The sequence below is a fragment of the Pseudoliparis swirei genome, chromosome 3, assembly GCF_029220125.1.
Source record: "Pseudoliparis swirei isolate HS2019 ecotype Mariana Trench chromosome 3, NWPU_hadal_v1, whole genome shotgun sequence".
Taxonomy (NCBI): domain Eukaryota; kingdom Metazoa; phylum Chordata; class Actinopteri; order Perciformes; family Liparidae; genus Pseudoliparis; species Pseudoliparis swirei.
This window is the reverse complement of record NC_079390.1, coordinates 11,634,992-11,662,574: the sequence shown is the minus strand read 5'-3', so window position 1 is coordinate 11,662,574 and position 27,583 is coordinate 11,634,992. Positions and strand designations below refer to the sequence as shown.

Below are 27,583 nucleotides of genomic sequence, written 5' to 3'. Positions count from 1 at the left end.
AATGTCATTCTATAGTCAATATTATTATTACTATTATTGTTAATGTCATAAAATGCCAAAAGAAAAATCATAAAAACGTGATGGCTACAGGGCTATGTTGTTCTTTCGACATGCGCTAAAATACTTGTGAAGTGAATTGAAAATGTTTGAGGATAGACGTATTTTGGAATTTGCAATTATACATTGTGTTTCTCATTTTGGGAGTGGGGACGATCTCCCGGGACCCTCCACACTGTCTGGAGACGTGGCATATGCTTTTTAGTTCACACCCTGTTATTGCCCACCCAGAAAATTGTTACTTTTTTTTTTTTTCAATCCCTTGTCCGTTATTTGCGTGAAATGTGAAATATCTTCCGAGATCTAAAAGTCCTACAAAAATAACCCCCTTATGTAACTCTAGAGATAGTAGATACGGAATTTGGTGGCGTTGACCACCCAAAACAGTGCCATTTTAAACGTTTACTGCTGACGTTTACAGAGGCTTCAAATAGCTTCCGTTTTACACTGGTAGTGATTGGACCCCGCGAGCTAAGATATTGGTTGAACAAGTCCGACATTCTACACTTCAATGGAGGAACAGCCCAGAGATCGGGCACACGAAAGGCAATACCACCACCGCGGAGAGGACAGGCAGCCTATTCAACGCGTGACTTGTATAAAACATGATCAGAGCCACTTCCAGCGCAAGCATCAGGAAACGCAGACGAAGAAAACAGGTTGGGCCATCCGGAAAAGTGAGCTAACGCTTGCTAGCCTTAGTCAGCTAATGTCAACGAGCCGACTAGCATTCGCTAACTAGCGCGAACTCCGTCGTGATTGAGATAGTTAGCAAGGAAGTTTAGCTGGTAATTCAGGGTTAGGGTGACATTGCGTGACAGTTGTCGCTGGTGGTGGTTTGACATATCGGGGATTGACCTTGTACGCCGGTTTCACCACCCATTTATGTTGCTTTTGCAAACTAAAATGCTCTCCCAATTGGATCGCCGCGTGTTCGCGAAGCGCACAAACCGCTCCGCGCGCACGGCGCAATCGCTTTTCTACAGTAGGCAAACCCTCTATCGTTCATCTCGGCAACGCTTCTGTTCGGTTGGGGAGCGCGAGCCGGCTCCGCTGGAATGTTCGGAGCTGCCATTTCCTGTCGGCCATGTTAGAGTTTCACAGCGAGCTAACGCGCCAGTCACCCGGAGAGTGAATGATGCGCGTGCGGCCCGCGGTACTTTGCAACTCTGGCATGTCGTTGTCGTCTTTCGCCCGCGTGGGTTGCGGATGTTAGGCGGCTGTCTCGTGGCACAATCACCCACCGTTGGTGCCGCGACGTGCTAATGTCCGAGTCGGTAGCTAGTTGGAATCGGCTAACGTTAGCCGCCTGTGACGGGCCTGTTGCATGTTGACCAGTCAAAGTGGAGCCGTGCAACAACGCGGTTACCGGTTGATTTAACGGTGGCTGCAGCTAAGCGCACCCTGACTGGTACCCGTCGACCGCGCGCTAGCATGGCAGCTGACGTCAAGTCGGTCCAAAACAAGCGAGAACGTGCATGTACGATGAAGTGAAGCGAGGCTGGCTTTTGTGTGCGGACATGAGGGGCAGCACCATTTAATTCAAAGGCCCACGTTGACACAGCCTATTTCTGGTGCACGGCTCCTCCAAATATAAGTCGTGTATGCTGCCGTGGGCCCTCCCGTCACGTCCCGCCGCGACGTCGGATTCCAGAAAGTTAACGGTGTAACGGCCCATTGTGCAACTGACAGCCGCGAGGCACCGTGACTGTCCACCTGGGAATGTGAACGCACGCTGGGGCAGCACGATGAACGTAAACTAGCAATGACACTTCTCTGCTGCATGTAGCTGGGGAACGAGTTTTCTTAACGACATTAACTGCCCGAAAATACAAAGGTTAGGTAGTTACTACGGACACAATACGTGGGTTGTTATACAATTTAACATTGTGCATTGCATACAACACCGTTTTAATGATGTGGAAAGATGACACTGAATGATGCCAATAGTTCACCTGGGTTATTATTGAATGTGATCATTTAATAGACAAAGCATCTTAATCAGTTTCCAGGTTTTGTGGCTATTGCTCACATAACGTCATAACTACTTTCCCAAACATTGCATTTCTTGTTGGTTGCATAACTTCTACTTTGTGGTAAAGGTCAAAATAATTGACGCATTTCTTTGTAAATCCACTTTGGGGAAGTTTCTACACAGTACACGCCATAGGAAAGAATGATTTTAATATAAACTCACACTTCATGTCTGGTCATATACATATAACTGATTTTGTTTCCCATTGCAGGCAATAAAAAAGTGAACATCGGTGAGAAGGGGGAGAAGAATCCACATCTGTCTGATACTGTTGGCATGTCGCATCCCCCCAACGGCAATTGTAACAGACACACAAGTAATGCAAATGTGAAGCAGAAGTCTAGGCAGAAGCTGCACACAACTGTTTCAAAACTGGGCAGCAAAGGATTGAACCTGAAGAAGAGTACGGACCTTAAGAAAGACAAAAAAAAGGCTCTGGATTTGAATCATCGTGAGGGCCAACCTATGGATAAGAAAGTCTCTGTTTTGCTTCAAAATGGCATTGTAAACTGTGGCTTAATGACAAATGGCTATTCTAGCAAGGACAATGATGGCAGCGGCTCCGAAGGTGGATATACTACTCCGAAGAAACGCAAGGCCAGATGCAACAACGCCAAGAACACTGATCATGTGATGAGAGACAAGGAGAGAGACATGCAGCAGGGCAGCAGTACTCAAGAGCACGGGGCTTTTAATCTTGAGACGACAGAGAAGGGAGTGACTTCTCGGCTTGACGGCTTCAGAGCCACCCATAAAGGAGAAGCTCAGTCGGCAGCTAGACGGGCTGCTGTGTCAGAAGCTGCGATGGGTGAATCTCAGCGGAAGAACTCGGATGGCAAAATAGTTGGCACCTTTGGTAAAAAAACTGAGGAAAGGCACAAAGCCAAGCTTTCCTCCCCTTCAAAAGAGGACTCGTGGACTTTGTTCAAGCCCCCGCCAGTATTTCCTGTGGACAATAGCAGTGCAAAAATCGTTCCCAAGATCAGTTATGCAAGTAAAGTAAAAGAGAACCTCAACAAAGTAGCTCAAGGTGGAGGAGAGGCACTGCCTCCTCCTGTCAGACTGTCACAGGTCCCCATGTCTGCTATGAAAACTATCACCTCAGCTAGCTTTACTAATGGCCCTGTTTCTGGAAACGGGAATGGCTGTCCATCAGTGGGGACCTTCTTTGCTCCTGCTGCTAGTAGTATTCCACTATCCCCATCTTTCCCAAGTGGCGAGAATGTAGCATCTCCTTTGGAAAGTAGCTGTAACTCTTCAACCAGTCCTGTAGACAGAGAAGCATATGAGCTAAGAAGAACTCTTTTAATTTACCCTTTAAATATGCAACCTGTGCTCCCTAGTGCTCGTCACCTTGACCCACCGGCTGCTCAGACGAATCGGAAAGCCCTGGGACAAATCTTCCAGAATCAGTGGGGGCTTTCCTTCATAAATGAGCCCAACATGGGGTCAGACAGGGGAGGCGGCAAGGTGCCTGCAGTGGACAAGATCGCTGTGGTCGCGCCTCCAAGCGAGTGTCGGGCTGTCGCCGCCAAAGCCGCCCAGCCCTGCTTTGACGTTGGCCCATCGTTCTTGGAGCTTGGCACTTTCGCCCGAGACCCGGAGAAAAGGACTTGTGCCCCCTGCAAAGTGTCTAACGCTTGTTCTCCCGCTCGCGTGGCGAGTGAGGAGGAGAACAAGCGGCAGCCATGTGGCCAGGTAAAGACGAAAGCGGAGGCCAAGGGTGCACGTTCTGCTGCGTTGGCTCGCACTAAAGCCAACGATGCTCAGCCCGCACAGGGCCAGCTAACCACTGTGTTTGGCTCATCTAAACAGGCCCACTCTAAAGACATTGGCCGAAGGGGTAGCGGGCGGTCCTTTGATATTAAAGCTGCTGTCACTTATCACACTAAAGGTAACTATGACTATCGACTTTTATTTCTCAAATCAACTCGTATAACCATTTCAGATTTTTTTTTATGAACAGTTATGATAAGTGCCGATCTCTTTTTGTTTTTGTTTTTGCGACTGCTTTACACTTAAAAAGGCCCCCGGGGGGTTTTTTTGGCAGCTGAATGCTTTTTAATGTGACGCATTCGGTACAGCTCTTATTCGGCTGAGGGGGAGTGAAAAGTAAACAATGAGGCTGATATTGTGGAGATAAAAATTACAAACTTCCAACGATGGATTAAGTGTTGCATACTTTTTAATCAATCCCTCTCAAAAGCAATTTCCAGTGGACATTTTTATTTAAAAAGTCTTAGGATTAAAACTTTAAGCACCGTCGAGTCTCTTTTTAGGATTTGATGCACCTGTTGTATGAATGTTTTTTTTTTTTTTTAGAAATATGGTTTAGATATTTCTTTGTATTATAGATTGGATTTTAGTATTGTATTTCCTGAAATATTCTTCATGTCTAATTAATAATGAAATAATCTGCTTTTCTTTTTTCTCCCGCAACAGAAATGGAATTCATTTTTCACTTGCAAAAACAAGGTAAACTAAACTTGTTCTCGCTTTTTTATATCCATTTCCTATTTTCAAAATGACTTGTATTTATTACTTGAATTCATTTACAGAGTGGACTTTATAACTTGCAGCGCTTGTGACTTTATTTTATTTGTTACGTAGTCAGAGTTCATGTACACCTATTGACTCGTTTGTAGTCCATACATAGTGGTAAGTAACCTGAGAACAAAAGTCCTCCAGCTTGTTGAGCTACCTCCATGCTGTAAAGCACGACACAAATGCCAAATATTGCTCTCATTTGTCTACAGAGGCTGCGTTATTGCCTTCAACATGTCCCGCAATGGCCGTTACGATGCATTGGTTAATTCTTATTTCGTAACACTTGACATTGTGTTGACTCATCCAAACTTTGCCTCCTTTCTTTCCCCTCTGCTGTAGATCCAAAAAGAGTAGTGGTTTATGATGAGACCCAGGATGGACCTGATCAGTGAGGTAGATGGTTCTACAGTACTTGCCCTCTTCTCTTCTGTGTGCTGCGATTATCTACCTTGGGGAATCTTAACTTCCTGTTGGACAGAAAGTGACAACTGTGAAAACATTGATAGTTTAGCATGACAGATTTTCTTTGGGATCTCCAGTGGAATAATGGACTTCTTTGGGAGAGAGAGAGAGAGTGTGTGTGTGTGTGTGGGGGGGGGGCATCAGACAAACGTGCACACTCTCTGGAGGGACAACGAAGGAGTTGATCGGTGCCTCTCCAACACGATAACTGACTTTGGAGCTGCGATACTCGTTTGTCTCGTGGCTCTTTTTAAGGAAGATGACCGGGAGTTCAACAAAGGAAGGTGTCATGGATTGCACCTCCCTAAGCCTTTATCCTGTTGAGCTGCGGCCGCCGACAGTCTGACTATGGGACGCCGCGTGTCATTTTCTTTCATCGCGCATTCAAATGACTTAATTGTCGATGTGTTAGTCGTTATACATACACAAATGTGTGCAAGCTTGAATTAATCGTGGAAGAAAGGAGAGCACACTTTGCAAAGAATGCCTTGAAGCTGTGGTTGAGTTCTTTGGAGTTAAACTGTAAGTTAAGTGGAAGCTCGAAGGTGAGGCCCCATCCAGGAAGGGAGATCCTCGTCTTAAGTCTTTTTTATTTTTTATTTTCGGGAAAATCGGAGGCCAGAAATACAACAAAAAAAATCTTTTAATGTTTTTTGTTTTAGAGATCCTGTTTTGTCTGCCCTAACATGTGTTATCTGCACTGCCGTGTGACCCATGAGCACAGGTACAGAAGTGCCCAATTCAAATGAAAGCTACGCCCCTTCATTGCAATGTTTATTACAGGTGTGCTAAAGATTTAAAAATCAGGTCCGTTAAAGGCCAAATCGTTTAATTTTACAGCTTTTCATATATTTCATGCCGATCATTATGATGTCACTGAAGAGTATTCTCAGATTCATATATAATTTATATATATATGTATCTTCTAATATATGAATCCTTGAGTTGAGGCATTAACAGAGGTTTGAGGCATTTCTACCAATAAGGTCTTCTGCGCTTTGTGCTACTTGTTCAGCAGCAAGACTCAGGATGTCCATACACGTTATTTTCTTTGGGTTTTTTTTTCCTGTAAAAACCGTTAAAATCCGATTGTCAGGAACATGTTTCATTCTACGACTGATTTGAAAAAAGAAACACTACCTTCATTTTTTTCTTTATTTTCCTTGGCATTTGGTCTGTTTTCTGGCATTGTTTTCCTTGCATGTTTACTGGTGGGACTGAATGGGTCAGAGGTCACAGTTCATCGCCATACAAAGATAACGGTCACACAACAACAATACTTGCAATACTAATCTAGGTTCCCCCGACTAGCCACTTTGTCAAACCGTGTTGAAATGTGAAGATTAGTTGTACTATTATGTTTTTGCTGTTAACATTTGCAAACCAGTGTGCAATAACACCGTGTGATCCATGCAACGTGTGATGAAGTGGGTTATATGGAGCTACAAAAATCATCATCCAAGATGCTGGTGGGGTTTGTTAAACAATGTTTAGGATGCGTTTTCAGTTTGTTGGAAGTCAATTTAGTTAATGAGCTCACGTTGAAAGATCTAATTAAGTCGAGGGAGCCCACTTTTGCTAACTGCTATCTGGCCAGCTGTGACATCGCTTTCATCACCAAATCAGGATCGGTTCATTCAACAGAACGAAGGGACGGTCCAGGTTCCGTTTCTCTAGAAGTTATGATTTGGTTAATGTGTGGATTAATAGCACTTTATGTAAACTAATTGCTTTTATCTTTTAATTACTAGAAAGAAAGATCTATATGTACTGATGAGAAATACTCCTTAAAAGAATGGCTCTGGGCTGTTACTCTTCAGAAAAATAAATAAAAAGTTGATAAATACAGAATTATTAAATGTAACTCAGGTAGTGTTGATAAAGCCATGACTGTTTAATTTTTTTTTTTTTTTGCCAAACGGCCCCCTGTCATGTAATGTTCTCAAATTGGAAATGACTTGGAGTCCTATTATATAGAGTCTCATATAATGTTGTGACAGAACACCAAATACTTTTGAGGAAAAACCGTCGTGGCATGCGAGGTGCTCGTCGGTCATGTTGGGCTCTAAAATGTTCCTGTTTTATTTCCCCCTTTTTTAAAAGAGGAACAGAAAGAAATGGCACATTGCTCCATGCGCTGTTTTTCTGTCTCTAGACTGTAATCTTGCAATCTTCGACGGTTGGTTTTCTCTCCCGTGCAGTGAAGTCCCTCTTGATTTGTTCGTGCTGAACGTGACGTTTCATTTGGGGAGCTCCAATCTGGGCACAAGCGCTCGATTCCGTCTCCACTGATCGGGCTGCAGCTCGTCCTCGTGTGCAGAGGGAAAAGTGGGAACCGCCGCCAGTTGTCTTGACATTTAACTTCCACGTCTTATCTCAGTCGGCTCGCTGGTATTTAAAAAGGTTTCTCTTTTTTTGTTGTTGTTGCTTCCATTGTGCGCCGCAAGTTGGACGAGTGTATCAACAGACGCTGCCCTCTGAATAAGAACAATCGTGTGGGTCCGGTGTGGGACGGAGCGAGGAGATGTTTGCCCTTTTAGCATTTAGACGTGTGCTTTTCTGTGCTTGTTGAAGTAGATGTTTTATTTTATCTGGCATTACGTTACACAAAACTCACAAGTTCATTTCTTATTGCCCATAACCCACAGACAAAAAGTGACATAATCAGGTTCCCATATGGTCAACGCCAAATAGTCCAGACTGACGGCGAGATCTGCGGACAGCGATGCATCTATAGCTTCTACATGTAAAACAGGGTGGTCAAAACGAGTCGTGTGTGATGTTAATGCAGTCTTACAGCTTTTGTCTTTTTGTTGCTTTTTTAGAGGATGGTCCTCGACAGGGAAATGTGCTAATCTCCCATCCTCCCACCCCGAGGCTCCTCTTTTTAAATTTTTTTTTTTTAAGCATTTAATACAACAAAAAGGCTATGTTGAATATGCATTTATGAAGATAGAACTATTATTTAGTGTTGTAGCCTGCAAACCAAAAACAGGTTCTTGAAGCTGAGTAGATGGTTAATCAGTAGTGGGGGGGCCGACTGACTGTTGGTGGTGAGAAAGTAAAGCCTGACCATGTGGAGTTTGTCTCCGCCCCCTCAGGATGTGCAATCACCTCAAGGAGGCGGGCTTCCAGGTTGTGAGGGATGAGTTTGGCCTCGTCGTTTTGTGGCTGTGCGTAGCGAGTTCTTCCTATTATATGCAAGTTCCTCGTATATTTCAATACCCCCCCCCCCCCTCAATGTTTCATGTACAAAAAAAATAGATATACTTTTACAGCAATTTTGATTGTTTGAAATCTGCTTCCAGCATATATCTGTGCCATTTCTTTCTTCTTTTTTGTAACATGCTGTTTTTAAGTTTTCTTACATCTAATCCTAGTGTTGTCTTTTAAGCAAGGTGGATGCAGCTGAAAACAATGAGCAATTTTTGTGTTTTTTGTAGGTTTTTGAAATTGTCACGGCTTGTGTTCAGAATTGTGTGACCCAAAGCAAAAATCAGTTTGAATGGGACGGCTGGCTGGCTGGCGTATACTCGTGCCAGTCCATTGCCATGTTGATGTCTGAAGTAGCACATCATTGATTTGAACCGATTCAACAAATTAGTGTTTTAACATGTTTTCTTTTTGTTCTAACGTAATTTATCCATAGATGCACAATTAGTAGGATGAGACTAAAAGGAATAAATGATACAGAAAATCAAGATGTCTCGTTTTTTGTGAGTTTTAGATGATTTAGTTACTGATAAATGGAGACTTATCCCCCCCCCCCTTCAATTGCTCCAATGTCAATATATCTGAACTATTTTCCAGAATTTTTTTACCAACTACTTTAACTAATTTCTTCAAATAGTCGTGATAGGAGTGATGAGCATCAAAACACTGCATCCCGGGTCGCTATATATATCTATATTTTTTTGTATTTGTTGTGAGGTATTAACGTACGGTTCAACAACTCTGAAATCTGCTTTTGCCAAAGGTACACTACTCATATTCAGCAGGTGAATGGCGAGCGCACAGACCGTCACCGGGGACGTTGTTGACGTCCCGAGCAGCTCCCTGACATCAGGGCGGGGGAGTGAAGAGAACTACTGTAGCAGCTGAATGTCACTTTGAGCGCATGGTTACACGGTGTGAGAGACGCAATCTTCAAAAGATAAAAACAAATACCGAAAAGTGCTGCTTCTTCATCCAGTAATCAATCGTCTGTCATGGGAAATGCTGGACTTTGGTTTGTTTGTGCTCGACTTACAAAACAACAACAAAGCTGTCCCTCCTTTAAACAGTCTTTGCCTCTTGTTGAAATGTTTTAATTTAGGGAGCTTTTTTTGTTTCTTTAGTTTTACTCAGTGGCACCTGAGAGGTACAGTGTTTGATGATTCCTCATATGATAAATAAAGTAAACAGAAAAAAAAGTCTACAAGGTTCAATAATGAAAAGAAGCGATGATTTGCGCCAAGTCATTTCTTTGTTTTGTTTCTGTTGGTCATCTCCAATGGCTGTTGTGCTTGTTAATGCAGGTTTTTTTGTTGGTCTGCTCTTTTTCTCACTTTCACATCTCTTCCCCCCCCCTCTGAAATATGAGGCAACCACATTTCTTTCTTATGTCTTACATGTTTTTTTTTTAAAGTGAGCAGACCGATGTTTTTTTCTGTTTGGAATTTACCAGAAGTGTCACATTACAATGTTTTTTTTTCCTTATTTTTTTTAAAGCATGATAATAACCTTCAATTCCAAACAATGTAATAGTTGATATATTTAAGAAAAAGAAAAAGAAAAAAAAATTCCAGTGTTCACAATTTTAGTTTCCATTAAAAGTCAAATTTTCATGAAGACTTGTGTGTTCTGCATTTCTGCTTCCTGACCACATGTGACCTGGTCACTCTGATCCTGATCACCTATTGTGTGTGTGTGACGGCCGACTTCACATGTATAGGCTGATTCATCAACCCCAGCTACAGCAGCTCATACGGGGGTGCTTCTACTTTGCTTCACAATTTACATTTTATTTGAATTTAGACCTCACCTCGACTACATTTCAGAGGAAATATTGTACTTTTGAACTCCCTAATTACTTTACTTTTAAGATTTTTCATACATTATGATCAAACTATGATGGAAACATTTTTTTCTCAATGCCGATAGGGAAGTTTAATTTGAATAACTAGTGTAAATATGTGCCGTATCTTTAATTATTTAAGATTGCTTTTAACTAAAAGTGCACCAACTAAGTATGTTTTTGATTGTTTAGGGAAAATAAGCTTTTCAGGATCAAGTCAAGCCACAGTTGTCTTTAAAAGGCCGAGGCTTAAAGCTTATGCACTATTAGAGATAGAGCTGTAATCATATTATCAGTAATCATATTAATAATATTAAATCGGCCATTCTACAGTACTTTTATTTAGCCTTAAAATACTTCTTTGGTATTACTTAAAGGAACGGTGTATTTCATTTAGAGGGATCTAATGGCTTAAATGGAATATATTAATACATAAGTTTCATTAATGTATAACAAACTAAAAAGAGTTCCTGTTAGGAGAGCTGTTGTCTCGTGATGAGCAGAGGTGTTGCTTGTTCAGAGTCGCCCCCTTGTGGCTGAAGGGTTAGTGCACGTTTAGAAGTGCCAACAGAAATACAGAGATGCTGGTTTAATAATTAATACTCTTGGTTTCATGAGATGATGTATAACTGAACAGATTTAATAAGGTCTCATAAATGCTGTTTCTAAAAAGTTCATACTGTAGAATGCATGAATAAATTGCAGCACAAATCAATATATTATATTTTAAACTTAATTCTGACCTGTAACGTATATATTTCTCAATACATTTGTATTGTAAATGCCATGAATGGTTTAATATTTATCCGATCACTAGCCGATATTAAGGAGTGTCTTCACCGTCGTTTTAGTCACCCTGTGTGAAATGTACATTATATATATTCAATTCAATTTAGTTTATTTTATATAGCCCAACATCACATATTACAAATTACAATATTTACAATCTGTACACATACGACATCCCTGTCCCAGGACCTCACATGGGATCAGGAACAACTCCCAAGAAATAGAAAAAAACCTTTCATGGGATAAAAAAAGGAAGAAACCTTCAGGAGAGCAACAGAGGAGGATCCCTCTCCACGATGGACAGAACAATAGATGTCATGCGTACAGAAGGAAGATTACAGAGTTACATAAACACATTCAATGAATATTACAGAAATTATGAATAATCAGTCGTAGGCTTAGACAACGATCCAGATTTCCACAATCCATGAAACAAGGAGGGAGAGTGAGAGGGGGGGGGGGGCATCAACATCAGCAGGGTTCTGGCAGGAGGCAGTCGAGATATGCAAGTTTTTTTAAAAGTATATATATATATAAAGTCGAGATATGTTTAAAAAATGATTTGTTTTTTATATCCGAGAGTTGTTTGATTGCAGTGACACTGTATGCACAGCAGGGGGCGTATTCTCACCACAAACACACACATACAATACACGTGTTTTATTTTCTCCCCCCTTTTTTCATGGAATTGAACCGGTGTTTACCGCCACCCCCTCAATGTTACCCTGATTACTCTCCTTCACTGAGGCCACATGGGGTTTGATGGTTAGTGCACCGGCGCGCGGAGAGATTGTCCGATGTGCTGGAAGGTCACTAAAAGGTTTGATCCGAGGGCTTTCAGAGGATGAGAGCACGGTGACCCTGGAGGAGAAGACATATGTCCTCCTACCAGAAGTCAAATGTGAAACACTTGACCAGGCCAGGACTTCCTCTCCATCACCAATATCCAAAGTCTCACTGATAAAGAAAAAAACCGAACATTCGGTAATCTTCTCATTCCACTATTTAAACTCTTTATTATATTGACCGGTTTATTTCAATGCGATGTCAGTGAAATTGAGATTGTTTCAACCTTGAACCGGTTTTTCATTCTCAATTCAACACTGAAATACTAGAAGTAAAAGTATTCTATTCAAATCATATATTGTTAGCAACAATATGTAAAGTATTCAAAGTCAAACTATTTGTTATATTACAACATTAGAATATTACTACTATCAATCACATCAACGGGTAAGCAGCATATTACTATTGTACCTGTTTTTTACAACTTTATATACAGTTCGGAGGTTTAACCTAAGGGTCACGAGATGTATTGATGTATATATATAATGTATATATGTAAATATATATATATTTTTTCTTTTTCTTATAAGCTTATACTTTTAATATCAACTTTGAATCTGAACCGTAACCAGTTCCAACTGAAAATAGATCAATAAAATACCTCAAAATTGTATTTCAAAATTGAGGATCTCGACATTTTCTATCTTGTCACATTTCAAAGTGACAAGATGAGATAAAAACTCAAAAGCATAAAAGTGGAAATCAAGCGTTAACGTGAAATAAAGTCAAACAGATACTTAATTTGGACTCACAGCATGAAGGGTTTCATTTGCATTCTGCATGACCGGGGCTTTTAAAAACCCTTCTGCCTCTGCTGCACAGCATGTCACATGTGGAGTGAACGACAGGTTTCCCAGAAAGCCGTGTGTAATTGTGCATTTATTAATCAGGCTTAACATTTGAGCGACGTCGAATCACTAATCTGCGGTCCTCTTCCTCCACTGCTCTTGGTTTGTAAGTCGCAGCTGATAAAAACGTGATATATGACGTACAGGTCAACAAGTGTTTTATTGTAAGCCCTCGCACATTTTAATGGGTCCGCACATGGATTTCCATTCTCGACGAGGACAGAACCCAGAGGCAAAGTATCAACCGGGCGCATCTCCTGCTTTTTTGGGAAGAACCAGACAGTCCCTGACATTTAGTGATCTGTGATAATCGCCGTAATAATCCTTACATCATCAAACGTCAGACTGAAGTACGAGTCGGAGTTTGCAACTGATCTGACGAACGGTTCACAGAACAAATACTGCAGGCTGTGTGTTCACCCTGAAACACTCAGAACCCTCGCTCACGTACATTTACATCAGGAAGGAACGAGGGCTCAAGATGCTTCAATGGGACGGCTGCCCCCATATATTCTAACAAGGTATGGTTGAGCTGCAAAAACACAGAGAATATTATTTTGGGAATAAAGGGGGTAATATAGATATCACTTCCCAGCGTGGTTCCTCTGGGGATGATGCAAAGTGAGGTGTGACCTTCAGTAAATACGTTCTCATGGGAGCAGCTGAGACCGAAGAGTCCACTCTGAGCTAAACGCTAAGGCTAGCAGGGAAACATGCTCACAAGGTCCGCCTTCTTGGCGTAGCCGGTTAGCAAGCTCACACGAAGGACACAAGGACACGGGAGAGGATGAAGGAACAATCTGGAGGTTCTAGGGAAATATTGGGCTCTAAAGACCTAAAGGTCACACGACTTGACCTTCTATCTATTTTAAGTGTCATGGCGATTCATCCAGTGATTTGGACACATTCTATCGGGCGAGCTGAGCCTGATCATAATCTGCATTAACACAGATTCTTGTCAGTCTGTGTTATTGTGGATATGGTTTTGTAAATAGTCGGCCTATTGTGTTTTTTAAAGATAATTGTGATGATCTCTTAGACTAAATAAGTTGCAGGTGCATTTCTAAACTCTATCGTAGGGAGAAAAGTGCTGACACGGTAGCTTTGGACAAACCACAAACTCTCTTAAGACTAAGGCTTGATGCATTTGCCCTAATATATACACTCATTGAAATCCTCTGACTGCACCGGAGCGTAATCATCCATCACGACGCTGTCCGTGGATATTGAGGCTCGGCGCTCACAGACACAGACAGTGTGTCCCCGCCGCGTGTCGCCTGGTCACAAACTCCATCTCTATGCATGTCCTCCCACGAGGCCCATCATTCATTTCCTGTTTACTTGCTCCTCCGTGGCCACTTCTCTTGACACTTGTTCATGAGAGAGGGCAAGACGGAGTGAGTCACAAAAGACTGGAAATCTATATACGCGGGCAGGCGCTGTGACACGGGTCACGCTGGGTCTTTAGCTCCTCACTAAAGAGATACAGATTTCCATTGTTGCAGCTATGATGAAGGTATGAAAGCCCAAATATATATATACATATATATAAAGATATATGTGGTTCCTTTCGGGTCATCAGTAATATTCTCTCAGTAAACTGCTGCATATTGTTTGCTGCTAGGTGGAATTAAGCTTTGTGTGATGGTGGGCTGCTGTGGGGGAAAGAGGAGGAGGAGGAGGTGGAGTGGATATTTTGTGTGATATGGGCCATTGACTGCTTTTCCATAGCTCAGGAACAATAATGAGATTTTTTCCCCCTTTTTTTTAGAATATCAGTGCCGCCATTCAGCGCACTGATTGTGTTTATGAAATTGTGCATACATCTCACAATGCTGGAGCAGGGGAAGGGAAAGCTATTTTCAAAACATTAGCAAATTGTTTTCTGTTATTGTGCAGAGATTGATAAGAGTATGTGTTGTCTAAACACAAAAACACACACACACACACACATGCACACGCACACACAGGGGTGAGAAAAACATCAAAAAGGCAAACGCTTGCCGCAATGACTTAGAGTTACCCACATTATTGCCCTTTCCATCCACAGAGAAAAAAGATACTTAAAAATAACCATAAACTGAATCACCTTACCTTCATACTGCCATTAAGCTGTAACTACAGTAAGTCCAATTGTTTCTGTGATAGTTTGGATGCGTTTCTGCTGTAAATGACCTTTTGAGGATAGTGCAATGCACTTTACTATAATGTACTTTACGGCTGCTGTTTTTACTTCATACATCTGTTTACGTATCACGCGCCATGCATTACTGCGTCGCTCTGCTGCTTGTCTCATTTTCCTGTTGAGATGTACCAATGACCTTGAGCTTAACCTTGCTTTGGAAAGCAGATTTTGCGTGAATTGACTTGAGATTTCATTCGAATCCCCCTTTACCCGATTTTAAAAAACCTGTATGGAAGTGTTACCCGATGAAAACAGTGTGGTCCCTTTTTGTAGGTTCACACTGAAACTGATGTTCTGGGCTTAAACCGGTAATGTTTGTATCATAACTAGGGATGGGAATCGAGAACCGGTTCTGTTTTAGAACCGGTTCCCAGTGAACCGATTGTTTGGGATCGTCAGCCAAATTCTTTAACGGTTCTGCTCACGGTTCTCTGTGGCGTTGCGCATGCGCAAACTTTTTTAGTTTCTTCAGACTGCAGCAAACATGGCAACTAGGCAGAAGCGTTCTAAAGTTTGGCTCTATGTCACACGACAAAATGACAACTACGCCACTTGTAACGTGTGTAAAAAGTCTATTTCGTCGAAGGGAGGAAATACAACAAATATGAATAAGCATTTGAACACAGCGTGGAATTAAATGACAGGAATGTCATGTGTTCGATGCAGCAGCTCAGCTAACGTCGGCGCTTCATCTCTTTCTGTCCAAGGTAAACTCCTCCAAAGTGATCACAACCACTCACTGTGTGAAGCCATTTGCCTTTATTGTGTGGAGTCGATCAAGTTATCTTCTGTCCCTTCGTTTGAAGCACACATTTTAGCTCCGGCATTGGTCTCCCATTATTGATCACTTCACGTTTGGATTGAAAGTCCAGTTTTGAGAAATGTTTGATCGTAACGGTGTTAATTATCGGAGGGCGTGTGTTATCAGCAAACATTCGCGTTATTGTGTTAACCCATTATTAAACTGAGCATATCGATTTTTAATCCATTATTAAACTTAGCATATAGCTACGCTAGCTTAGCTATAGAATCTTCCATGTTCAGCCCCCTACATTGAGGCAGAGGTCGTGTTTGCCTCCCCTCTTTATGTGGCTTTATGTCAGCTCAGGAAATTCAGCGATTTTGTTAGTGCCATTTGTTTCATTGTGTAAACCAGCTTTCACTATATAAATAATCTCCATTGCCATCCAATTTAGCTGATGACGTTCAGAGTCAGACCGGTTCAGAGGCTGGTAGTCTGTCTGGGTCACAGGCTACAGCTAGACGTCTTGTCCACCTCCTCATATCTTTGTGTTCATCCTCCACCCCATCTGAGAGAGTGTTCTCCACGGCTGGAGACACAATAAGTCCTGAGAGATCGCGTATCCTCCCGGAGAAAGCAGACATGCTTATTTTTCTGCACAAGAATTGTTGATGATCCATACAATTGATGGTTGCACACTTGGTATTTGCCACTGCTAGTTTCATTTTTGGCAGCTCAGTTCATATACCCTTTAAAAAAAAGGAAGGAGCACTGTAATTTCTAGGAACATGTTTAAATTAAACAGTATACATTTTATTTAAGTTATGTAAGTTTTATTTTAAGTTCAAGAGGAATATGTATAAATGTCTTTGGTTATTTAAATTTTTTTAAATGTGTATGTATACATACTGTATATGGTGTGTGCAGCATTATAGAAAATTATATAAAAGAAAATTAATGTAAATAAACCCGTTTGTGCTCTTTTTTTCACCCCTTGCCCAATAAGAATCGATAAAAGAATCGATAAGGAATCGAATCGATAAGCAGGAATCGATAAGGCATCGGAATCGTTAAAATCGTATCAATTCTCATCCCTAATCATAACAGATATTATGATACCTCATCACAACTGAATTGTGCAGCGCTGCGATACAGCTCTTACCTGACATTACAGGTGTCAAACTCAACATTCAAGCTCTTTCTGAACTTGGGTTTTCAATTCATCACAAATCCTACAAATGTAGTATGAAAGCTGTTCAACTCATCTTCTCAAATAACACTGCAAATAATATTGTTTTTTTATTTCTGGGGTGTGGTGGTGGTGGTGGTGGGGGGGGGGGCTTTTTAATGAACCGCAGGCCTTTCTTTCTAGTGGAGATATGTGACATTTAGACAAGGAGGTAAGTTTATTGGGGAAGATTTTTTATCATGGGAGACATGTTGACGTGTTATGCCAGAGGGCGTTAGTGACACTCCATACTCTGAATCTGCTCTCCTAGAACAATATCACATTTAGCGGGCCTCTTGACCTGTCGGCAATAAACCGAGTATTTCCACCTACACACTCATCTCTCATTTATCTAATTGCTGTCGTACTAGTTTTGGGATGCCGCAGCACGGGGAGCTGAAAAGTCACTGAGCTTGAAGGTGTATCGTTTTCTCAACGCGAGTTTTATAAGAGAATGTGCAGCACCAAGCCAAGTAGTCATTAATCCATCGGTAATGATCCCATCAACACCATCACAGTACTCACCCCCCCCACCCCCCCCACCCCATCCCAAAGGCATTCACTCTGTATTTTTGCTCTGTCCTCCAGTAATAATTGCCACTCTTACCTGCTTTCTACAGTCTGTTGCTCACCAGTTTGCTCTAAGGCAGCTATTGATTCTGGAGCATCGGATCCATGAAGACAATGATGATGAACAATGAACAGACAGCTGCATCCTCTGTGATGTGGGCCAAAACCGATGGCCTTTGTAAGCAGCATGTAATGCCTCATCTGGTGGATAATATGAGAGGAAAGAGGACACCATTTGTGAGTCAGTTAGCTCACGGCCTCCTCTGCTTCCTGTGCAGTTGGTTCCATGCGGCTCACAAGTCGACATTTTTTAAACAGACAGGAAGTGCATGTTTGTGCCACTCTGTATTTTAAATCCCGTTACCATGATAAGCAGTACAATAAACCTGTGAGAGACAATGTATAGATTAAACTAGATCAATAATAATAGGAATCGAATAAACTAATACTAATACAAATAGAATAAACCAAAACCTCATGTTGAATCATATTCAGCATCATTTATATTAAGAGAAGAATGACACACATCGAACTAATGGTATTACGGTTATTTCATCCCTTGGAGTTTTTATGAAGCAATTCTAAAATAATAATAATAATAATAATAACCTTCAATCTATTATTATTATTATAAAATATGTAGAGACTGGTCATTTGAATCTAATTTTAATTCAGCAACATCATCCTTGGCTTATTCATTTTATAATATATCAATAGGCTGCAATATGATAAAAAAATCCTTTTTGTGATATACTACACAATTGTAGTTATCTATTTGATTGTGTTTCCCTGTTAAGGATTATCTTAATGTGTTAGTCAGATTAATAGACTCCATAAGGAAGAGGTTGTGTGAGCTCAAGGACAATTTCTGCGAGGATTAGGACCTAATAAAACTCGTTCTTCGGAGGAACTCGATCGTCTCGCTCAGCACGCTGCTGTTTGTCTCTTATCTCCACATTCTCAAAAACAATCCGGGGACCCGTTTCACATTTGAAGCCGCCCGCCTTCTTTGCCGCAGACTATTTGCCATTCCCAGAAGGTCATTTGGTAAATGCACATTTGGGTTTTCATGGACTCTTAACTAGTTTTTAATCAGCAATTATTAGTGAATTGGAAGGCTGTGCAGGCGCACGACTCTCAGCTGGCGGGAGAGTGCCCATCAATGTCACGTCAATTTCCATGCCAAAGGCTACATTAGGCCTGGAGTCCGGGAGGAAACAGCCACCTGAGTGCCTCATCTCCCCATCCACAGCAGTCTTCCCATCAACTATTGACTCTATTACACAGCTCTGTCAAAAAAATGTTCCGCTTCAAAAGAGGAGCAACCATTACATGGCTGTGCAGGGAGATAATTTAGCGATGCACATACAATTAAGTGCATATCCATTGAACATTGCTTATTATTGCACTTGAATTCCTACAATAGCGAGCTTCTGCAAGGAAGCTGGATGCCTCCCAACCGTTCATTCATTTTCAAGGTATAAACACAGCTTGATTATTTAGGCTGATGTATTATATAAATACCTGTCATTTTCATCTATAGCTAACCTAGCCCTAATTGGCAATTACTCATGCCAGCATCTCAGACTAGCTCTTAATTACCGTTAATAAATGCTGAGGGGCCCTGAGGTGTCCTCTCAGGCTGGAGGATTGGGGTTGCGAGCCTCCTGCAGCACAACATGGACCACATGAATATGCATGATGGCAGACAGGTATATTCTTCAGCTCTCCTCCTCCTCCTCCTCCTCCTCCTCCTCCTCCTCCTCCTCCTCTGTGGACGCACACGGAGGTGGCAGCAGACCACCTCTTGTACTGCCTGCTTTTGGTGGGGGTTCAAAATCATTCCGAAATTATTGGAAGTAAACATGTAGTAAGTTGTATGAAAGGAATCAAGCACTTTAATTAGGCAACTGTGCATTTGTGATGATGGTTCGACAGATAGAGATCACGTATAGATGAACACAGGTGATTATATTATTTTCATAGTGTAGGTCCCCCTGCTCAAATATTACTTCTGACATTTTAACTTTAAAGCACATCCTTGAACCACAGATGATTAACAGCTTCCTTTTCTTTGCTGTGAGCTGACATTTAGCTCCCATAATCACTGCTGCTTGTCCTGCAGTGTTCCAACTAAGACCTAAATCCTTCTCTTTAAGGGCCGGCCGGCGAGTGTCGAGCACTCTGATCGTAATGGCACTTTTAATTAGCACTTAATTAAAAGCACGTGGACTGCATAGGTCAACCAGTTGAGTTAAAAACACAGACGAGCACGAGCATCAACCGCTTGATGAATTCGTCTGCTAATCTCGGTGACCGGCAATCTGCGCCACGTTCACGACCAATATACGGATAGGTTTCAACTTTCACATTTGGAAATACTGGACATGAATAACATTTGACTGACTGTTTATATGTTTGTTTTTTTACACGTGCTGTATTGCATCTGTTTATGTTTCATGGCGTTTGATTTTCATGTACATGCACATATAGTTATGATCTGCCAGAGGGAGCATAACAATCAAACGCTGCTTCTGTAAAAGTGAAATAAGAGTCCAGATTGTCAGATTATGATTCTACTCATGACACGAACACAAGGACTGCAGCGTGATCTAAACTTCTCGTGCCTCGAGCCGGGAACAGTATTGATCTCAGTCAGAATTATAGATCACCTTGTCTGAATGAGTGATGAAGCCGTCAGTTGGTCTCACCTGACGAGCACACACATTAAAAATCCTCATCCAAGAATGTCAATGTCGCAGTAACACAATGTTTAACATTCGTAGTGTGTATTCAAATAAACAAATGACTCATTACATCATTATCTTTTTATTCCTAGCTACGTCTGTGGTTGCCCATTTAGGATATGCTGTAGATTTTAATTCAGTTAGTGACAAATTTAAAACAGGATTTTAATCTTTCGGAAACCTAAAAGGAATTGTTTAGTTTAGGGAGCAGAAATGATTTCTAATTGTTTTAGTGGTTTATGCGGCTCACCTTTAGAAAATGACGATCTTTGTTTCTGACATTTTTCCATCATGAGTAAAAGCAGGACTAATCGCACGGTGACCAACGCGTCAAAGACTAAACACTGAACACACAACACTGAGTACTTCACGTGTGCGTCCCGGCTATTGTGCGGCTCTAAAAGGCCCTTTTCAGCGGCGGCCTTGTTTGCACATCTACTCATCACAGCCGCCGAGCCTCGGCTAATATTGATGCTCTCCGCTTGATACTGATGATGAAAAATTAAGCACGAGAGGATGCTGTGCTTCGTTTCTTCCTGCAGCCTCCAAAGTGCTGCAAGAAACCACTGAGGGGCAGCAGAATCACACGCCTGCACCTATTTGCCCCCCCCCCCTCCACACACACACACACCTCATCCCCCCCTTCCCCTCACTTGATGAGTGACCTGGAAGGATCCCGCTGACGAGATGCGAGTGAAACGGTAGAATTAAAAAATATGATCATAATCCTGTTGTTTGATCTCAACAGAAAGTATTCACCACAGTGGCGTCCATAAATATCCAGTTATGATGCGACACTGTATGGGAAGTGAATGTCTCTTTGATTGATGGATCACCACATAAATTACAGGTGACATTGAAACGTAGAGGTCAAATATATACACATGCATTGACGCATTTATATAAATATATTCAGGAAAATAAAAATGCAATGAAACAGTGAAAACAAGTCATATAACAATTCAGTTTATTTTATTTATTTTCCAGACAGACACATCAATTTCTGGACCACAGTAGAGGATGGAAACCTTTCACAGACATTTTTTGTCAATATTATTATTTGAAAATACAAATATAAAATTAGACTTTCCACATTTGATATGTGAGAGACCCCCATCCATTATTATTGTTGTCATTATTATCATTTTTTTCTTCTTTTTTTAAAGTATATTTTTACAACAGGGCTTAAGCCATATGATAACCTGAAAGATGCTTTCAGATGTCAGTCAAGTCTGTCTGTCTCTCGCCATAAAAAGTCGGTTAACATAAAAAAAAGGGGCAAGTGTTAGGAATGGGCAGTCAGCGGTGAAGAGAGCTCTGTGCTCAGCCTGCAGAAACATAGAAGCACAGCAGAGCCTCACACTGCCGTCCATGCAGTCTGAAGAGCTTCCAGGCTCCCCTCTAGGCCGTGCGGTCTGCTCCAAACTCGACAACACGCCAGGGGTGAACTCTCGTGTGGGTGAACAGAAGCTAATAATGAACCTGGGTGGAGCTGTGTGAAGAGGATTCTGTCTACAGCTGAGGTCTCCAGTCTAACAATGTTCAAATGGGTGAAAATTGCAAATATATATATTCATCTAGACACATATACATTGCAATTGTATATATCCAGCCGTGAGCGTGGGTGAGATGGCGAATGGTTTGGACTGGAGGGGAAAAGTCGCCCTGAAACGCGACAGCACAGTCGAACTGGCGCTAATTCTGTCACCTGGAAGGGTTCAGTCGTAATTTGCGAACATGAACCGATCCTCGTGTCCCGAGAGCCGACCCCAGGGAGCCAACCCGAGAAATGGTGGCGGTAGTCACTTTGTGGACCGGGAGACTAACTTGTGGTCGCCGTGACAACATCCAGTATCTCTCAGAGATAAGGGTGTACATGGTCTGGTTAAAAACCATCAGCCCCACGAGCAATAAGCCGCTTTTGGGCGTCAATGCTTAAGATCGTTCAATGGGCCTTCAAAGTCAGTGAATTAGAAATAGAGCAGAGCCTGAAACAGTCCTCTTGTGATTGTTCATATCCATAAAACAGATTCAAGGGGACAGAAATCTCCCGCGGTTTCAGGGCGGGCTTCTCCCACAGTGGGTGGGATAAATCGGTTGGCCATTGCCTAGCACTTGCCTCAAGATTCAAGTTTAAATGGATACGGTAGTACACTACAAATGTCAACACCTTCCAGGTTGACTTTTTTTCTTTTTTGATTATATTTCTTTTTCTTAAATCAAGACCCCGCCCCTTTTCCCAAATGGATACGCTAGTCTACTAAGATGTGTAACATTCATCAGCTGTAAACTGCTGTCAGTTTGAGATTAAATTAAATTACAGCAGCGGAGCCATGCTACCTTAAAGTCCAAGCTACAGGATCACAAAACAATGGAAGAGTCCATTTTTAGATTGGGAGAGGGAGAATGAGGGTTCATCTTAGTTTGAGCCACCAGGTTGCTGCAACCGGGGGAAAAAAACTAAATAATATGTGTCATACTTGTTGCACATTTGTTTTGCAGATAAAATGGCAGCGAAATTTGAATCCACTACAGTTCCTAACGAGCGTCTGTCAGTGGTTTTATTTATAGTTTATTCTTTAAAAACATATTCAGATAATGAAAGGGAGGAACTTTCTTTTACCGTGTCTAAGTTTGTTAGCGCACATAATTATTGTTTTTTGACATATCTTTTGACACAAAAATGTGCAACTGAGTCAAACCTAAGAATTACTACTTGAAACATGTTATTTATTTGAAAATATATTATTTTACTTAGTTTTTCAAATACTCGATTTTCCCGGTACTGTATACTACAATTACTTGCTTTTATATTATTGGACATGTGGACATTGTCTTTTGGGGAAATGTCTCTTTGCTTATTTCTAAATAGCACATTGTCCCGTACACTTGCTGGTTCATTGGATAATGTGTGTTGATCATCACTATCAAAGCTGCCATTACTGAGCTTACTGCATGTCATTTGACAGTCTATAGTGGATGAACAAAACAATAGACACTAATGTTATTTATTAATGTGCCAGGATTCAATTTTAAAACCCCATGAGGTGAAATTATGAAATAACCCGAATTATGTTTCATTGAAATTATACCAAAAAAATAACTTGCCGTGTGCACACAGCGTGAGGCTTTATAATAGGTTCGTTTTTGCTTGAAACACAGCTGTTTGTGGGAATCTAACAGGTTTGAATTATGGACATCCTTCATCATGGTATTTAGTTTTTTTTGTAGGGCATTTAAACTCAATTAAACTTAAATATGATCTTTTCTGCTCTCAGCGGTGAATCACAGGTTTAGGGCGCCGGTCCAATGTGTCAGGACATGAATTCCCTGATCACAGACCAATCTTTAACAGCTGTAATATTGCTTTGGAGACAGAAGTCTTCTGTTATGGAGCCTTTTGCTGTCGGTCGCTTTTATTTGTACAGTAACGCTTCTATAACGTCAATATGTGTGAACAACATTAATTGCCGATTAAAACAAAAGCTAGTTCCCAGAATGGAATCTTTAAATTATTACTTATTAATGAAAATTTAGAGGTCAATAACAGTATTGTCTAAAAGGCATATGGGATATTTCTAAAGTGTACAACTATTAAAAGATTGAACATGCTATTTAAACAGCACTATGACTGATATTATGACTAGTGTGATAATCATTGGTATGTTTCTTAAAAAAATATGAAATACATTTGACATAAAATCTTTGTCCATAATTATAACGTGTGTCCCTCTTTGAAAGTAATTAACAATAACAGTTTTGCATATCTAGCATTAGCATTTAAGGTAGTATGGCACACCCCTTTTAAAACATTCAAGGGTGGGGATCCAAATAATGCCTCGTGTACAATTCCATCTTACAGCAACTGTTCTCTAGTGTTCATCCATGAGAGCTTTGGTTAGCTGAAACCATGTGAGAGTGGCAAAACCGAAACAAAAAGAAAACATACAGGGAATAAATTACAATGAACCTCTATCAAAATAATTGACTGCAAATCTCAGAATAACATGATCATTTAGAGAAAGGTCTATCTTGACTGGTACTAAATCCACTATTCACTACAAGTATTATATTAATGAGTCCTATATAACATCTACTTTGTAATTACAGGAGATAGAAAAAGAGCGCGAGAGGGAGAGGGATAAATATGAGAGAAAGGAGAGGTAGAGCAAGGGAGAACAACAAAGACCACTACACTGGTATCAAAGACAGCACTCTGTTTACAAGTTAACTGTGATTTCTTTACACACTAATGAAATACATGAATGATAACAAAAGAAGTAGGATCTCTGAGGATGGGGAATGGAAAGAGAGAAAGCAATGGATGCACAGTACATTTTAATAGTATATTACAATTATTAATATATAAACCACAACGTATCAATAAAACTCTGATTAAACTTGAAATCAGCAAAGAAGCGTCTTTCTTTTTTTTAATAGTTTTGTATTTCTTATTTTCTTTTACATTTGAACATTACACGTTTTTTTTTCTTCTTTATTCTTTAAATTATTACTTGATCACACCTCCATATCATTTTACTTTAGAAGTATCCAGCATATTTCTTTACCTGGTTGTTTTGAAAGAAAATAAATGAGACAGGAAGTGGGTAAAATTAAAACAACAAGTACACCTGTCGCAGGTAAAGTATTTCAGAAGACACACCATTCATTCCACGACTCTTAAAAACCGGACCGGAGCATATTATTATTAAATGTTTGTCATGAGTGAAATCATTAGGCACACACACTGTGTAAACCCTGGTGCAGCGACAGAGAGTGAATAATTCAGTGTCATCTTTTAACCCTGTATAAATATCTTTAGATGAGACATGGGTCCAATATATAAAGAGATCCAAGCGTACACTGCAACATATCAGTTACTACTTCCCGAGCCGTTAACTCACCTCAAAACTCGGAAGCGTTTGTCTAGTTGAGAATACATTAAGCCCAAAATCCTTCATACTATCCCAAAGCACAGGGCCGTTTTTTTAAAAAGCCGACATAAACATGTGCAAATAGGAAAATGGCCTGTACTTTACTACTCACAGTGCAATGATTACTCGCTTTATTACCTTTCAGTGTTTTTCATTTACTTTGCCACTCGAATAAATTAAAACCTGCCAATGATTCCACGGTGGAACTCGCAAAGGCTGAGGTATGGTATCAAAATGTTGACTTTCCTAATTAATTCATAGGAGAAGGGATTCAGAGAACACACGTTACGTAAAGGCTCCGGCGCAGAGCCCAGATCTCGTGTTCCAACAACAACGAATCGGGAACAAGCAGGATGGAACAAACAATAACACACACCTAAGTTCCTCTCCAGAGTATAAAAGTGTCAGGACGCACAGACACTGTCGAATGTCTGGTTCAAGTTCTAATCGTCACATCTAAGTACAGTGTGCTTTGGATTCATCATCTTTTTTTTTTCTTCTTCTTCTTCCTCTCTCTCTTTGAATAGTACTGATATCTTAGCAGTTAAACAGAAGATACCAATCAGGCTCTTTTTTGTGTGTATTTCTTAAAACTGTGTTGACTCAACTCACCATTTGTATATTTGCTGGTATGACACTTGTAAAATTATTCGGCTTCGGTATTTACAGAGAAAGTGTGTTCTGTTTGTCTCTGGGGTCGTTTATACCGTCTTCCAGCAGAAAAAGTATAATAATAACTGTTTACAGCTTTTTCTTCTATTCACACGCTATAACATGTTCTTTTGACACACCATCACAAAAATATGCTATTCTCTCACTGAGTTGGTTATATGCAGTGACTGGAATAATATGTACAGCTACATTTCTTTTTCTCAAGTTTGAATTCACAATGTAGTTATATGAAATTTGTTATAGCATATATATATATTTCTAAACAACAAAAACAACACTTATAAAAAAGGACCATAAAAATATTGGAGTCCTCTTTGTATTGCCCAAAAATAGGTAATTATGGTTAACAATGAGACATCACATGAAATAAAACAACTACTAAGATTTATTACTTAGATACCCTCTTTAAAGTTTCCTTAAAATTTTTTTTTTCCTTCCGATTCTTTCCACACTGAGCTTCTTTTTGTTGTTGTTGCAGAAAGACTGAATGGGACACCCAATCGTTTCTCCTTTACACGACAAAGATGAAGACATGACTTGGCTATGACACCCACACTTCAAACAAATACACAAATATACGATTAGATCAAATAAAATGACACAGAAATTAAGGTTAAAACTAAAATGACTCCCTAAAAACTAATCAAAACAAAAGCTAACAGAGGAAGGAAATTGGTGAATGAAATCGACGTGAAACATCAGACCAAACCAGGTCGTAAAGTTATAGGAGGTTTGGATTATAGTACAGCAGTTGTTATTTTTCTGAGATGACTAACGTTTTTCTTTTCTTCTTCATATGGTTTCCGACTCTCGTTCTTTTTGCCTCGGTGATGCTGTAGTGCTTGAAGTTGGATAGCATCACCTGCACACAAAGCCAATTAGAAACTCCGTCCTGTCTTTCCTGGGCCACCAGATTTACTCTGCTGGGCGATACAGAAAGAAAAGAAGGATGGCAACAGCATTACTAAATAAAATATAAAAAAATAATTCAATTTGCATACATCCTGACCACAAATACTCACAGTGACATTTAGTGACATGAATCGGGGATGAATAACGTGACTACAACGTAACACATTTCAGAAGCCTTGAGAGGCACAACAGCGTGAGACGAAGGTGACGCCAATCATCAGAAACAGCAGCAGGTTCAAACTTGCTGCGGGAGTTTCATAATCACAGACTCTACTGCTTGGTTACAGCACTAGTTAACTTAGAAATCAGGTCCACACGCTTAAAATAGTGCTAATGCTTAGCCGGCCTGATTGCTTAAAGGGAATTACCCTCTTAAACAAACATGTAAACACATGTGTGCACAGATGAGTTCCACACAGAAAGTAGCCGGAGCGGATAAAAGCAGCTCGAGAGCCTCGGAGTGGGCTGTAGAGATCTACTGTACAACGTGAGGGACCATGTGGGCAATAAAGATGAATTACAGTGACAAGATAAACACCATGAAACTGAAATATGTGGGTTCCTCGTAGACATCTACTGCTCGTTTAATATTGAATGATTCAAGGCCATTGGCTAGTTTTGGTTCTATTTCAGTCGGAGCAGTGAGATGAGAGCTCAGACTTTTTTTCTTCTTTTTAGGTTGTAAACATTTAAAAAATATTAATAATAAGAAGAAAAAAAACCTGGTAGTGTGCGTGCCAGTGTGTGTGTGTGTGACTGAAGTCGATGAACAATGAGTGAATTTGTCTTGACCAATGAGAATCTTTTCTACCACACAGACCAGCTCGCCGACAGAGGCCTCCGGACTTCCGTCACACCCACACTTCACTACCCGCTCCGAGGGAGGCGAATAAACAGAGAACCACGAGATGAACATGTATTAGAATAGAAATGCAGTAAGTAAAATGCAATAC

The 27,583-nt window shown here is 40.7% G+C and overlaps 2 protein-coding genes across 11 annotated transcripts in view; one reads left to right on the top strand and one right to left on the bottom strand.

The window, feature by feature from the left end:
• Window positions 1-359: 359 nt before the first annotated feature.
• Window positions 360-27,576, top strand: nufip2 (nuclear FMR1 interacting protein 2). Of its 3 annotated transcripts, none has more exons than XM_056443589.1 (5): window positions 360-734; window positions 2,304-3,986; window positions 4,535-4,567; window positions 4,979-5,032; window positions 27,449-27,576. In XM_056443589.1, exons 1-4 carry the CDS (start codon window positions 569-571, stop codon window positions 5,029-5,031), a joined length of 1,935 nt encoding a protein of 644 aa, XP_056299564.1. In that variant the 5' UTR covers window positions 360-568; the 3' UTR covers window position 5,032; window positions 27,449-27,576. The 3 variants fall into 3 exon arrangements, with proteins under 3 accessions (XP_056299564.1, XP_056299583.1, XP_056299573.1); XM_056443608.1 differs by lacking the exon at window positions 27,449-27,576 and having other exon boundaries at window positions 2,304-3,790; window positions 3,908-3,986; window positions 4,979-8,131; XM_056443598.1 differs by lacking the exon at window positions 27,449-27,576 and having other exon boundaries at window positions 360-716; window positions 4,979-8,131.
• The window catches only part of msi2b (musashi RNA-binding protein 2b), a 240,001-nt gene continuing 233,480 nt past the window's right edge, over window positions 21,063-27,583 (bottom strand). For 6 of the 8 annotated variants that reach the window (XM_056443656.1, XM_056443686.1, XM_056443723.1 and 3 more), the window contains one exon: window positions 21,063-26,638. The gene's annotated coding sequence lies outside the window, so the exon portion shown is untranslated. Of the gene's footprint in view, window positions 26,642-27,583 lie in introns of all 8 variants that reach the window. The other 2 variants (XM_056443666.1, XM_056443677.1) reach the window with 2 other exon arrangements.

Bases quoted from the DNA above. Each gene is read 5' to 3' on its own strand.
- nufip2 (XM_056443589.1), top strand. From the start codon at position 569: ATGGAGGAACAGCCCAGAGATCGGGCACACGAAAGGCAATACCACCAC. The intron at 3,987-4,534 runs GTAACTATGACT...CTCCCGCAACAG, and splicing joins TGTCACTTATCACACTAAAG to AAATGGAATTCATTTTTCAC. The intron at 4,568-4,978 runs GTAAACTAAACT...CCTCTGCTGTAG, and splicing joins TTTTCACTTGCAAAAACAAG to ATCCAAAAAGAGTAGTGGTT.